Consider the following 15,588-nt stretch of genomic DNA (forward strand, 5'->3'; position numbering starts at 1 on the left):
TAAATTTACCTATATAAACAGTGGTTTTGAAGTAATTTGTCAGAATAAATTATTTCCATCAGACTATTCTAACAAGTAGAAGTAATAGCAACACACTCTTCTATTGATAAAAATATATTGAAAAATACAAAATCATGTAATTTTGTTAGAACATTTATTGATAAAGATACACATTTTATAATTTCAATTTTTTTTTTGCCAACAGTAGGATGTTCTACAAGAAATATGTTATTAACATTTCTTTCTAACGAAGCAACACCTATATATGCAAAGAGCACCACTGCACTAGTGCACAAGAATAAACTTTTCTTCATCAAAATATGTTTCAGTGCAAATAAAACAAATTCTGTATGTTGGTATTGGTATGCTATCCACATCACTGTCATATACAATCCTTGAAAACAAAAAAATAATGGAAGTTCATGAAAAGTTTCTACAAGGAGGCCTCAGAAGTTAACACATATTTCATTCATAATGTGTGAATCATAAATGAACGATCACACCAAAATATCCTCTGATGAAGCAGCCACTATACTCGTACAACACACCCTGCCCTTGCCAATCGGATTAGAAAGCAACTTAATGCTCAGATATTCTGCAAAGGATGAAGGAACATGACCCAGCACATGTCAGCTCAAGCTTTTTCTTTGGATGATGATGATAGTAAATGATTTAATGTTGCTGCTTGAATGATAGCACTTGGACTTGGTTCCCTAACACGGGAAGAAGTGGTTCTTCTAAGGCCAAAATTCTTATCGACATTGCTTCTTCTTTGACTCGAGGAACAAGAAAGAAATCTCACTAGCCGTGTTGAGCCAACAAGTAAAATCACACCCACAATAATAAGTAGCCTGCAACACAGTATTTCATGTGTATAAGAACATGAAGATTTCCATTTTGTTTGCGAAAAATGAATTACTAGATATTAGGGTCTTTCTAAAATAGTTTCAATCAATGTTTTGAATGATGGTTATCTAGCTAAGTTTATTCACCAACCCAAATAATTACTGGCTGAACAAATTAGATGAAAACCACCAAATGTTTGTAGCAGACAACCAAATGTGATGTAGCTTCTTCTGGATATTGAACTGCTGATGTTTGTTTCTGCATTGTTTGATGCAACGAATATTGGAAAGCAATGGACGTGAAATCTTTTAACCTCAAATCCATCGGTAAGATCAATTAAGATGAGAACCACAGTTTCATTCTTGTTTTATTGAATGAGGAAGAAATTGATAGGAACCATTATAGAATCACAACAAAAGCTAGTTGTTGCAGTCGGAGAGCATAAATCCCACCCCAGAATACCATACTTCCAATGCAGGACTCAAGTTTTATACCTTACAATTGGATCCTAACATTGTTGTAGTAAAAGAGACCTAGTCCTTGTATCTTTCACCCCAGAACCTCATACTATTCCAAAAGCATGAATATTATGGACTCTTTCAATCAAAAAGTTCAACTTGCGTACCATTCCAAAAGCATGAATACTCAGGTATACTCCTGAGTCCTCTTTCCTTTGACTACCATGCATAGTTATTGTGTATAGAGTAAAAAATGGAAGGTATGCATTTTCATTTGGCCTTTTCCTTTGGCCTTTTCCTTTGTTCTGAAAGAAAAAAAGTAACCAGTAAAACACAAAGCATAACATCTTATATTACCATCCAAGAAGAAGTGTGAGGCGAGCTTTCGGTTCTGAAGGAAGTCGCTCACCCAAAGCAAACATCCCAGCAAGTACACCAGTCAAAATTGATGCCACAGCTGCACATGTAGAAACCACAATAGCTCTCCCATGCTTTAGACCACGTGTCTGCAGGAGAGGGAAGATAGTGATTATTTCAAGAGTTTATCATCTCTGAAATTGGACAAGTTCCTTAGGGGTTTGATAAGGGTTAATTTCCCTCCATGGCATGCCTCAAGGGTGTAACAGTTCTCGTCATAGTATATAAAAGTGCTCTTCAGAATACCTGGTAGTAAAAGCCTGTGCCACTACAGCAGACACTGATCAGGATGCACACAGGAGCCAACAGCCTGGGGAAACCTTGATCCAGGAATAGAAATCCTATCTTTGATATTACAGATGACATCCTGCATTTAGGTGTAAAGAAAAGTAAGAGTTATGTAAATGTTTTGTTATCTGTCATGCAAATAGCAATGGTGTTCAATAAATCTAAATTTCTAATTAATCTCCAAAAAAAAATGTTGAAATCATAAGCTAACAGAAAGCAATAGTAAGCTATATAAATGGCTTCAGTCATGTCATAACTGCATACGCAGCTACATAAAATTGTCAAAACTAACATGATGTTGAATATTTACAACAAAGAAGTTTCTGGTAATATCTTTCAAAAGCTTCATTTGCCATGACCAGTTGCCTTAAGTGGTTGCACTTTCAAGTTGACTGAACTGGTTGCATCTGTCTTTAAATATACTATGGCATGATGACAGTGGCAACCTCTAAATAAAAGTAAACTACATAGAAGAGGCACACATATGAGAAAAGATGTCGTCAGGGTAACAAAAAAAATGTAAAAACGACACTATTGGCCATAATTTCAAGTTTTTAATGATATAAAGTTGGGTTTAGTTCAAAATAATATGTGGAATGTGATAGGAAATAGATTTTAAACCAAACTCAACCTTGTTGTGAGATTTCCAACACATCCTCTAATACCAAAGACTAGAAATCTTAAGCATGAGACTAGATATTTATAGATGGTATGACGATGACTCGTTAACGGGTGACATGATAAGCTCAACAAACCTCATTGAGATAGACTCTAATACCATCTTATGAAGTATATTTTAAGTCTAACTCAACTTTACAAAATTGGCCCATAAGGTAACAATTGCATCTACTTATATCTTCTCATTTGGCCGAATCTCTAATCAATGTAAAATCTCCAACAAAATGTCAAAGCACAAGAGTGTTGGATGTTATCAATCCCTTCATAACACACAGACACACACATATTATTCTCCTAACTGTGTTCCTCTCATTTCTATCTAAAAACCTTCTTTGATCCCAAAAATGAAACTACCAATTTACGAAAATAATAAGACTAAACTCCAAACCATGTAATGCTTAATTGTTTTGCATCGTGCAACTATTAATTCAATTGTCAGAAGTCTTCCTGGTCTTAGGCAGTTGAGGTATAAGAAAAAGTGAGAAGCATGTGAAAATTAATGGAATACATAAAAAAGAGTGAATAAGGAAACAAAAGTACCCAAACAAAATACCAGATTCCAAGCCATAGATGATTTCCTCAACGACATCATATTCCATCTGTATTAACTTAAAAATGTCAAGTGATAAAAGAGCAGAAAACAACATGGCTCATAAACCACCATTCGTTGGTGTTTTACATGAAAATATATACGTAAATCTAAGGCTATCTAACACGTATAAATCATGAATACCATTTCTTGTTCTCTTCGTTGACTCTTGCATATTCGAACCCATCCATTAAGCAGTATCTGCACAAATTTTTCTAACAATTAAATTAAAAACAATGTCTGGAAGGCAGTAATACCACTTGATTGCACAGGTGATTGGTGAACTCATAATCTCATACAGATAGATCATTAATAAATTGCAGAGTAAAAAATAGTATTCTAATAATTCTATCTGCAAAATGCCTTCACATTGTATTGACTTAGCAAGGAAGTTGGTGAATATGACATGCATAGATTCAAGAACAAAGGAGTAACTTTTAATTAAAATGAATATGAAAATGTGATTGCCTCGCAATCAAATAACAAATTTACTTCAAAGAAATATATAAAATTATCCATTAAGGAAGGCATCAGAATTCTGCATTTTAGATGCACCAGATAGAGAGGAAAATAACATCCCGTGAAAAATAAGTGGTAAAACCATTTTATAAAGTAATCAGATAACGTTTTTCTCATACAAATAAGAATTGTGATTTTAGAAATATATACAAGTTCATGCATGGATTATATGCCTCTCATTGAGCACGATGTACGTTTGGCATCAACAACATGCATAGGCTTCTAATTAATACTAGAATACCACTATCCTTCTTTCACAGTGATTTCAAGTATTTCCTCACAACATTGTTACTATATCAAAATCGAGTGATACAAACTTATGAATGCTAGATATCTCTGTTCATAAAGGCACTTGACTGTAAAATAAGTTGATTCATAAGACAAGGTACCTACAAACAAGATGAAAACAACAAATGCCAACGCTGGTAACCGAAAAATAGATAGAGCAACCACTTCATGCTTCTCACCTCCAGCACCAACTCCTAAACATAGAAAAAACGCACGATACTTAACCAATTAGTATTTTGTAAATACAAAAACACATTAATACAATGACCCTGCAATACAAACTTAGTTTTCTGAGCAGCCATGAAATAAGGAGGAAAACTCAAGAAATTTTCAGTCCATTGCTCAGGTCCACAAGACACAGGAGTTTAATACAATAGTACACACAAATAAATCATACAGCAAACACTTAATTCTATGTAGATCTGAATTCTGAACTACGCCAACAGCTAAAAAAGTCATCACCCAATCAAAATGAACAGAATGAACTACAAAAACTTATATTTTGTTTTCCTGATTTCAGTACACCTTTTCTATTGCAAAGTTATCCCCCTCCCCTACATCAACCTTGCTTGTCGAGGAGTTCAAATGAAGCAGATTAAGGTAAACAATAAACAAAATGCTCTATGGTAAATATAAACTTACTTTACCTATTGTGCCAAAACCTGCCAATGTAATGCCAACCCAATCAACAGCATTCATGACTTCCTTGAGATAAAAATGGGAAAAAAGTGATAAAATTGCTAGTCCACAGCCAGAAACTGGTTGGATGACAGAGACCTATAACAGATTTAACATAAGAAAATTACCATAACATTGCCAAAAACCTAAGCAAAACAATAGATGAGAGGATTACAAAAAGCCCTTCAAATTGAGTGTCAATTTTTTTCTTCACCACTTACTGGAGCCAAAGACAATGCCCTTAACATCAATAATGCCCCAAATATATCCACTAGAAAACCAATCACCCAGGTTCTGTTTGAAGCATAAGACCTTATGACCTGCAAACACAATGGAATCAATAACCAAACATTCACTACAACCCCACATAATCTTAAATGAAAAAGGACAAAGAAGAACGTAATCTTGGTATTTATCCATTACCACTCAATCATACACATTGATGGAAAATGTTAAATTTTACACTCACACCAAATAAACGCAGGAATAGAAACTAATAACAATTTCAAAAATTAAAAGACACCCACATGCTTCAAATGGCAATTTATTCAAAAAAAGGTGAGATCTTTAATAAAAACCAAATCATACCAATTTAAAACACACAAAAAAAATGGAACTTTGACATGCCTTGAGTTTGAAAGAAAGGGGTGGAAGAATGATAGTGCCCTTCTTCTGAAGGATCTTTCCAATGTTGTTGCCGGCGGTGGCAGCCACCGTCAGTAGAATAGATTCCCACATGCCACTGTCTAAAATGTTTCAACTTTCCTTCCTCTTTGTTGCACTTTTGCTAACTCCTTCACGATCTGTTAGACTGTTACTTTCAACTTCGAGTTTCAATTAGTTCTGCAACCTAGATTACACTATTTCTTGTTAATATTATTTAATATATCTATTAGTGGTTGGATTCATAATTCCAGATGCATTAGAAGATGAAATTAAAAAATATTGGTAAGTTAAATCAGTTAAATCGCAATTTCTTTTTATCATATTTATCTATACTGAATAAGATTGGTAAAAGTTAAGCTCATCCTATAGTATAAAGTGTAAGTTAATAAACGTGAGGGTCTTGTTAATAAGTAATCACATATTTTTATAGATACCTTTACAAGCATTCATGGAAATTTGAGAATTAAAAATAAATAGTTTTTTAACATGAAACACTACAAAATAATCGTAAACCAAACAGGACTTAGAATTTTTAGTTATAAGAAACTTCATGCAAAAGCAATGCCATGTTCCATCATCGGGTTGGTTGTGAGGAGTGGTCCCATCCTTCCTTAATGTGTTATGTGTATCCAAACAGGACTCAAGTGATTTGACAAAAGTAATATATTCATTTCTCTTAATTTGTTTTTAGTAAATTATGCTCATTGTTTCTTGTTTTATAAAATTATATGATTTTAGTTTCTTATTCAGATTTCTTTTTTTTTTTTGAAAAATTATTGTGATACTCCTTAAACATTACATTATCATTTTAATTGTTTAAAAAGTAAAGAATTTGCATAATGTTGTGAAATCTTAAAATGTTTAAAATACACATCACTTTTATATAAGTGTTTATTATATCAAGCATTATTTTTATTAGTATTTTTTTTTAAAATTATTTTAACATAAATTTATTATATATATTTTTATTGAATGAAAATATAAAATAGGAAGAGTAAATTCACTTCAAATCCATATATTCTTTATTCCCATGAGAAACGGAAAGGAAAAAATAATTGTAAAAATATTATAAAGTAATGTATAATTGCTTGATATTAAATATTTTGTTGACATTATTTCATTTACAGCCATAATATAACGAAGCGTTACAAAGTGACACATTGACTACTTTGATAAATCTTTGTCTCCCCGTTTAGACCAAAACATATATTTCCTTCAAAGGACCAATTTCACTTTTAAGCAAATGTTCAAAATTCATCTTCTAATTTAACATAGCAAATTCTATATTTTGTAACGTAATTTCAGATGTTAAAGCATTTTAAATTATATAATCTAAAATATATTTTTATATATTAGATTGTACAGTCTAAAATATTTTCAAATCTAACATTACATTATTCCTTGGAATGTAGAATTCAAAATACTTCCAAATCTAAAATTACTCTATTCCAGAATTCATGTAGGAGGGAGGTGGAGCAGCACAGCTGAGTGAAGATTTTGCATTTTAGGATTTTTTTGGTTTAATAGTAAAATTGGAATTTTAAATTTTATGAGGTGTAAGAAGAAAACATGGAGGTGCATGAATGAGTCAAATGTAAAAAGTGTTAATTAATAAAGAAGTTGGCCCAATTTAAAGTTCACAAATGAGCCATATTTTCATGCACTTTCATGTTTATTCTTGCACCCCCAATTTAAGTCACCTTTAACTTTCCACACCCTTATAATTTCTAACTGCAACTCGATAATTCTTAAAAGGGTGTTGCTCCCTCCACCACCACACCTTTCTTCTCCACCTCTCCTTTACTATTTTGCCCTTAAATAAAATTTTATTTTTAGGGTTAATTTTTTTAATTTTACCCATTCACAATCTATTCCACTAATAACCTATTTTAGTTCCTCCTACATGAGTAAAATATTTTTCTTTTATTTTAACATTATTTTTCTTCATCTCTTTCTTTTGTCGCGGTGAGATACTACAAGTTGTAAAGGTTGGTGGTAGTGGAAAGAATTATCAAGTAGTCTCCCTCTCGTGGTGCAGTGTCGTTCTCGTGATGCAGTGTCACTCTCATGGTGCAGTGTGTGGAGTGGTGCAGTGCGTGTGTTGCTTCCTTAAGGTGTGTTTTCGAATAAACCTTCAAATAAAACCCTAAAATAAAAAACGTAACTTTTAAACGGTGACATCCTTCAACGGATGTCAACATCCGTTTAAGGAAAGAACGGATGTCAACATCCGTTTAAGGAAAAAAACGAATGTCAACATCCGTTTTTTCCTTAAACGGATGTTGACATTCGTTTTTTTCCTTAAACGGATGTCGACATCCGTTTTTTCCTTAAACGGATGTTGACATCCGTTTTTTTCCTTAAACATCCGTTCTTTCCTTAAACGGATGTTGACATCCGTTCTTTCCATAAACGGATGTTGACATCAGTTCTTTCCTTAAACGGACTCCGAGTTACGTTTTTAATTTTAGGATTTATTTTATTAGTTTATTCTTTATTTTGGAAATATTTTAATAATTTAATTTAAATGTTTTGATTTATTATTTTTTAATATATTTTTAATGTATTTTAATAATGTAAGGAAAATGAAGAAGAAAGAATCGAGGAGAAGTGAAACGGAGAAGACAAATGGAGTTGTAAAGTAAAACAGAAGACAAATTGTTAAACGAAATTGAGAGATGGAAAGATTGAGTGCAGGGAGTAAAGTAGGAGAACTAGGTTTGGAATAAATTAAAATAATAAAAATAAAAAATTTTAATTTGAGGATATAATTGAAATTAAAAAAAATTGGGGAGGTGGAAGGAGAAAGGTGTGGTGGTGGAGGGAGCAACACCCTTCTTAAAATGATCATCTTGTCTTTGGGCTTCCAAATGATCCAATCTAGAAATCTTCCAAAACAATCTTTCACCTTCTTCTTCCTTTTATGTTTATGTTTGACTCCTTATTCCTAAGTTTGACTCTGTTCACACAAAGCTTGTGTATTCTCGTAAATTTTCACATCTCTGATTAATATTTTTCAAACAATTCTTAGAAAAGCTCTCAATCTACTCGCCAAGAATTTACATGCCAAGAATTTACATTTCAAGAAAAATAATAATAAATTGAGTAATAAATATATGAAAAATACTTTAAAAGATTAGAAGAGTAAATTTTAAAATTACCACACAAAAAATTGTAAAACAATACAAATATAATAAAGAACTTAAAAAGTTGAAAAAATAATTAAAAATTACTTAAAACATTAAAACTAATTTGAAATTTTAATAAAAAAATATTTGTAATACCAAAATTTAATATTAAACAAACAAGATCTTCTAACAATTCAGTACACAATTTGCCTCACAAAATAGAATTAAAATATTAAGAATTAAAAAATAATAATGAACCTATAAATCAGACCCAAAACCACAAAAGCAACAAAAACTAATAGCCCAACAAAATACCTAGAACAGTTCACATTGAAGCTTCGGTTATATCGGTCTTCAAGACTAAAACATTGAGAACATGACTGTTGGCATCTACATGAAACCTTGTAAATAACATCCTAGTCCTTCACAGGTTCGAAAAGTATAATTGAATCCATACATCAGCAAAAAACATACAGTGTTGGAGTCTATTGCCACAGTGTCAGGGAGCAACACTTTGTATTCCTTCAATAGATGACATAACATCCTTCCTTCCACTTTCATTGACGAACCTACATTAAAAGCTCAAAAACACTAGAAAATTTTGTTGTTTTGTATAAGCCCTTAAACAAACCACAAAACTCAATACATCATTCATCGTGTTCTTGTTCTGCTTATTTAAAAGAAGAGTAAACACCAATCGAAATAAGAGAAAGTAACACATGTATTGTGTATCAGTCATACTTGTTGAGTTTATTAAAAAGGAGATTCACAGGAAAAAAAACATGATACGAAATAAGATATATGAACATAATTATATAAGAGATTGATACAATTATCTACCTAAATCTTAAGACAATTATAGGTTAATAGGTATTACAGCTTTATATAGTATTTTACTTTCTCATTTCTATTCAATATAAAATTTGGACTCACACTTGAATTTCCAACCGTACTCATCTAATGAAATAATTTAATCAAGCCAAATAAATAATTTTTTTCATTTTTTTAAATTTATGAGAATTAATTGTAATACAAATTATTAGATTATATTTGAATAATCGGTATTAAAGAAATGGAGAACAGCAGTCATATGATCACTGACTAACAATCTAGTTAATTATTTATTAATTATCTATTGTAATTAGTCGAATTTACAATTCATATTTTTCACAATAAAATGTTAATATGTGTGTGAAAATGAAGAAAGAAACAAGTTACGTATCTCATAAAAGCATGAAGTAGTAAAATCATATGAATAGTCCATTTCAAGTAGAGCTCTTAAAACGGGTCATCCGACTTGACCCGACCCAACCCACCATGGGTTTGGTGGGTAAGTCAACCCAATTCGGCTTATTTATTAGCGAGTCAGAAAATTCGAATTCGGTCCGACTCACCACAGGTAGGTGGATAAACGGGTTGGCTCACTGGCTCACTTAATTACAATTTTTTTAAATAAAAAAAATTACAAAGTTTTTATAATTCAAATTTAAATAAATTTCACTCCCAAATTCCACTCTCTCAACATGGGTGTTTAATTAATTTTGAAAATAAGAAACTTAAATAATTTTTTCAAACAAAAACAAAATAATAAATATTTTTTATAAAATTAAAATTAAATTTTAATAAAATAAAATTAGGTAGGTGGGCCGGTGGGTCAACCTGTCCTATCACGGGTTCAACCCGCATGAGCCGGGTTGAAATCTAACCTATATGAAAAAAAATACAATTTTTTCAAATCCAATCCAGCTCAAACCCGTGGTGGGCCGGGTTAACCTGTGGATTGTGACCCATTTTTACAGTTTTAATTTCAAGTATATAGTTAAAATTTATTGCTCTCACGCTTTTATCTCTTACATATATTACCCCATACATATCTTAATAATTCATTTTAATTACATGGTTAACTGTATGCTTTCATTTAAATGGCCAACTAAAGGTATACATGCATGAGTCTGTGGGCTTTGTTACTCTCCCACTTTCATCTCTCACATATACAAGAGACAAATGTAATTATATACAATCAATTTCATACATTACTTTTTATACATAATGAAATAGTAGAATCCTAAAAAGATGTGTTGGACGAATCACATAGAAATGGAGTACCATATTTTGTGGTCAATTATTATATATACAACTAAATGCTCCCAATTATACGAACAAGTGTCCATTGATTTCCCTTCATCATGCAACCAAAGTCACAACCATTGATCGTCACTCTTCAATTAAAAAACCAAAAAGAATATATAAAGTGAGTTTTCTTTTAATCACAGCACTAAAATAGGGTAAAGAATCTAAAAGAAAATAAAAGGCATGCAGACTAGTTGATTTTCTGTGATGGTTTTCTGTGATCTTACTGATAAATAGAGAGAAATTCTGAAGGCTAGATTAAGGTATGATATTGAAAGAGAGTGGTGGATAGTGCAGGAGTGGGGGCATGCAGAGTGGCTAAAGATAGTGCAGTGGTGGGGATGACTGCAACACCGCCACGCTGAGCCAATACACATCGCGGCGTGCACAGTGCAGGAAATAAAAAGATGTGTGGATGAATGAATGAATGAATGAATATGTATATTTGTGATTGATTCTAGCACATGGCTCCAAATCCAACTCACATGCTTCACTTCCCTACACTTTTTTACCCCACCACACTTTTTTCTCTGACGCCAAATTATTAATTAATTCCAAACCAATTACTTAATGCTCCTCAAAATGGAATTATTGCTTCATTGGTTTCTCAGAAGGGCTAGCCATCAAGGGTTCTGCTACTGCTTTTGTTGGCCAGTTTCCAACACAGTTTTTCATTACGACAAGTGTTACATGGCTAGGGTTTATCATTTCAAGTCAATGGAATCAATCTCCCACTTGCTTCCTCCATTCCATTGCAAACCAACCCCATCCACACAATGTGCTTTCTATGTCTCAATCACATTTTCTCCATATACAATCAACTTTTATATTAAATGTACAAAACAATATTATTTATGTACCATACACTTCCTATATCTATTTCTTTTTTATTTCATATACTTTGTTTGGATTAATTAATGAAAATTCAGCTAGTAATGAAAGAAAAAAAAATTAAATTATGTGAAAATGAGTTAAAAGTAAAATATTTTTGTTTATTACTTTTAATTAATTAATTATTATTATTATAATAAGCATAAATATTAATAAAATATTTAATACGTGAATCACTTTAGGAAAAAAAAATCTCAGAAATAAATTCATTGGAAAATGATATTTTTATCTGTTTATGCTATTGTGGTTTGCGTAAAGTAGAAATGGGGAATGTATCTCATCTTTTGACAGAAAAAATATTTGATATATTGCTACCTTTCTTTCATATCATTATTTTTACTCCATTTGTTCATTTCTTTACCTTATGCGTTACGTTTTTTGATTTGTTTTTGTCCTTAATCTCTTTCTCTTTTAGGAAATTGAATTGTGATGATTTTTGGATCTAAAAGGATAAACGTGCTACTCCAAAAAGATTGATATCTTTTCTACCCCTTACCCAAAAAGTAATATTGAGATCGAGGAGTTGCCCGTGGTAGAAGAAGATGCTCATCGTAATTGGTGTAGATGATGCAAGTGGCAATTGTTTTTTATATATTATCCACAAATAAATAAATAAATAAATAAATATTATTTGTTTTATTTGTGTCACTTCATGTCTCTTCAAACAATGGGAATCAACAACCACGTAACCATGTCCTTCGTGTCCACCAAAAAAGGGCAAGTCCAAAACCTTATTTCATAGGGCACTTCCCTATTGGGGAAAGTTATTTATTTATCATGCCCTTTGTGGAATCCCACCTCGTATCATCATTCGAAATGGTACTATATCTAGCTACAGTTTCTAGTATAAGATATGATCATTATTAGGTTCCCATACCCCTAATATGACCTCAAAATTTGTTCACCGATCATGCATGCTGCTGAAGGCGTGAAAGTGAAACACCTACAGATTTATACCTCTCACCCTATCATCTTAGGGAACTATTACCTTAACTAATTAATCCATTTTACCAACAATCATTGGCTAAACTTCCAATCACGAGGTTATATATATATCATGGGATAGGTCTTAGATTGTACATGTTGATTCAACACCTGAACAAATCAAAGTCGTTAGTTAAATGCTACACACATATAGATAGCTAGCATAAGAAGAAAAAAGGGGTAAGAATGCATACATAAACACTTTACTACTTTTAGTATCCCACAATTATACATTTTTTTTATTGTTTTTCCTATATATTTTTGTCTCTTTATCTCTTACTTTCTGAAAAAATGATATATTCCTCCTATCTAATAATATCATTTAAATATATCAAATTTACTTTTTAATATAACTTTTAAAAGGGTAAAAACCATTTTTTAAAATTAATTCACTTTATTAAATATTGGGCTAATTCCTTGGAGCACAATTCATAATCACACTTCGCCCAAAGTACATTAAACAACAAAATATTTCCTTTAGAGACTTTAGTTAAAGAATTCCACACATTTTAAGATAAATATATATTCACTTTAGTTGATTTTTTTTTCTTTTTGAATTTATGTTAGGTGTGTTTTACGTATACCTTTCTTCAGAGAAAGTTACAATCTTGTTAGATACATCTTCTGAAGATTTTGGAAATCAACCAAGAGAACCAAAACCTCAGAATTGTTTCAAACATGTCAGCTCAATCTTTGTTCGTATCTCACACCAGCAAAGATTACCAAAAGGAGTTTAGTTTCTAATAACTTGAATATTAACTATGATTCAAAGACATAACGTTTCACTATGTTGGAAACATCCTTATCTTAAAACGAGATAACAGAAACAAAGTCTGAGTCAAGATCAACCAGAAAAGGGTTTAATTTTGATGCAGGCATGTGTAAAAGTGACATAAACTAAAATGTTACAACTGGGGCAATGTGTTAAAGGCATAAGAGTAGCAGAAACACAGATCATGCACTTAGTGAACAGCGATATAGGTTCGAAAATTGACGTCAATGATTTACTTTGCATCAATAATTAATTTGTTAACTAATGTAAAGCATAAAGCAAATATACTTTAAACTGCTTTAGCGCCGCATTAGATTTTTGCGTTTGTGAGTGTATTCAGACGTCAAGCACTCATTGGCTGGTTTAGCTCGTGAACAGCATTTCCACTTTTTTTATTTTCTCCCTTAATTCCTTCTTTAATTAAAGGAAAAAAGGAACCTGCCATTATACTTCCATGTGTTCATCTGCACCATATTCTTCGTAATTAAAACCATGAATATTCCTACAAGATGGACAACAATAATGCTGCACTTGAATAGTTTTTGACATGATAATTCAGACCAAGAACCTTTCTCATTGACTTTCTGTCGTTCATAAGAAAAGAATCGTTAGATATAACTCATCGTTTTTTGAATATATGCTTAATCATACAGTGACATTAATTGCTGTAAATACAACATATATATATATATATATATATATATATATATATATATATATATATATATATATATATGTATGTATGTATGTATATAAAATACATGTGTGTGTATGTACATGTATATGTATGTGTGATTGTATGATGTATATGTTTCTAGCAGCTTTTATCACGTGTAGAATTCATGACTGGACTTTCAAAGATGGAGAAGTTAATCCTAGCCAACAATCTCATCAATGGGAAACACTCACTCACAAGCACTTTTTCGAGTACTAATAATCCTGCAGTAACTAGCTAATTATTATTTAAGAAAATAAACAAGAAAATAAAGGTGTAATTTAAAGGATTAATAATGGATAAATAAATAGAAACAAAAGCTTTCTGGCAGGATTTGATGAATAAAAAGAAAACAGATGATGGAGTAATTAATATTCGTTTGCTATAAAACCAATTCTTGAAGAGACCTGAGAAACATGATTAGAGGTAGATAGATTTAGAATGTGAAGATGCCTTTAAGCTAGGGCTTACAAGATAGTAGGTAGCAGCAAGGAATAAAATGAACTTGTGGTTGGGGTTGTTGCATATGGATGTAGAGATCATAAAGTTAATTTTTTTTCTCTTCTTTTCTAATTTCTTTTTCCATATATATATATATTAAAGTGTAATAGATCAATGAGCAATGAAGATAAACCCACATTTATTCCGTGCATACGTGATGCAGCATTTCCTCTTTCTGGCCCTATATATACCCTGCATCCCCCTTCAGTTCTTCACACAAGGGAAATTCAAGTTCTTCATTTGTTCCATGAGAAAGTGAACTTGTGTTGAATGTTTGATAAAAAAGGGTGTTGATTATCAGAGAAACAATTGAATGTTTGTTCTCTTCCCTTAACCCTCATCCAACCCATTCCAGAAGCAAGGGTGTTGATTAGCTTATGCAGCAATGATACACATCAGATTTCAGTAAATGAATGCAGATTAGGTTAAGGGAGGTGACAGAAGAGAGTGAGCACACATGGTACTTTCTTGGATGATAAGGTTTCATGCTTGAAGCTATGTGTGCTTACTCTCTATCTGTCACCCCATCTCCATCTCTTTCTTTCAATCCTTTATTTTCTTCACTTTCTGTTAATATATATGTATCTGATTTTTGTTTTCACTTTCCCTTCATATGCTATAAGTTACCCTAGCTATATCCCTTAGGCTCGTGTTGTCATATCTTTCAGTAGTATGCTTTACGGGCATCTCATTCCATGTCTCAGGTATGTATTGCTGCTTTCCACATATGGATTATTCTTTTATTAGCATGCAGATTTGAACTGCATCAGTTTCCTTAAGAAAAGTAATTTTACTTCTGTTTTGTCTGAAGTATATGTGTTCGCTTATAGAGAGTCTATTTTCACAGATACAAGTATCTGTAGCTCTAATTAATTAGTTGATGAGTTTTGATCTTGTATGCTCTCAGTTAGCCTAAGTTTAAGAGGTTTATGTTGACTAATCACTGAAAACAGCTTTATTTTTGTAACTGATGACAGTTTAGATATAAGATTCTACTTAAAACCCATCCTAATTTTTTGTTTATTTTCCTGAATTTACCA

The 15,588-nt window shown here is 31.8% G+C and overlaps 1 protein-coding gene across 2 annotated transcripts; it reads right to left on the reverse strand.

The window, feature by feature from the left end:
• Positions 1-286: 286 nt before the first annotated feature.
• On the reverse strand, positions 287-5,730 carry LOC124825493 (putative magnesium transporter NIPA9). 2 transcript variants are annotated; one of them, XM_047298107.2, is made up of 9 exons: positions 5,389-5,717; positions 4,983-5,081; positions 4,731-4,860; positions 4,189-4,277; positions 3,421-3,477; positions 3,228-3,286; positions 1,968-2,088; positions 1,662-1,810; positions 287-851 (listed from the first exon to the last, which is right to left on the reverse strand). In XM_047298107.2, the coding sequence occupies exons 1-9, from the start codon at positions 5,497-5,499 to the stop codon at positions 635-637; spliced, it is 1,032 nt and encodes a 343-aa protein (XP_047154063.1). In that variant the 5' UTR covers positions 5,500-5,717; the 3' UTR covers positions 287-634. The 2 variants fall into 2 exon arrangements, with proteins under 2 accessions (XP_047154063.1, XP_087955657.1); XM_088099531.1 differs by lacking the exon at positions 3,228-3,286 and having other exon boundaries at positions 4,726-4,860; positions 5,389-5,730.
• Between the last annotated feature and the right edge of the window lie 9,858 nt (positions 5,731-15,588).

Source organism: Vigna umbellata, chromosome 1, assembly GCF_029865625.1.
Source record: "Vigna umbellata cultivar VRB3 chromosome 1, Vumbellata_1.0, whole genome shotgun sequence".
Taxonomy (NCBI): domain Eukaryota; kingdom Viridiplantae; phylum Streptophyta; class Magnoliopsida; order Fabales; family Fabaceae; genus Vigna; species Vigna umbellata.

What these genes read in the sequence shown, in the direction of transcription:
- LOC124825493 (XM_047298107.2), bottom strand. Translation starts at nt 5,499, where the DNA reads ATGTGGGAATCTATTCTACTGACGGTGGCTGCCACCGCCGGCAACAAC. An exon ending in TTGTTGTTTTCATCTTGTTT is followed by an intron (nt 3,478 to 4,188) that starts GTAGGTACCTTG and finishes AAATTTGTGCAG; the next exon opens with ATACTGCTTAATGGATGGGT. An exon ending in CTCACACTTCTTCTTGGATG is followed by an intron (nt 852 to 1,661) that starts GTAATATAAGAT and finishes ACTGTGTTGCAG; the next exon opens with GCTACTTATTATTGTGGGTG.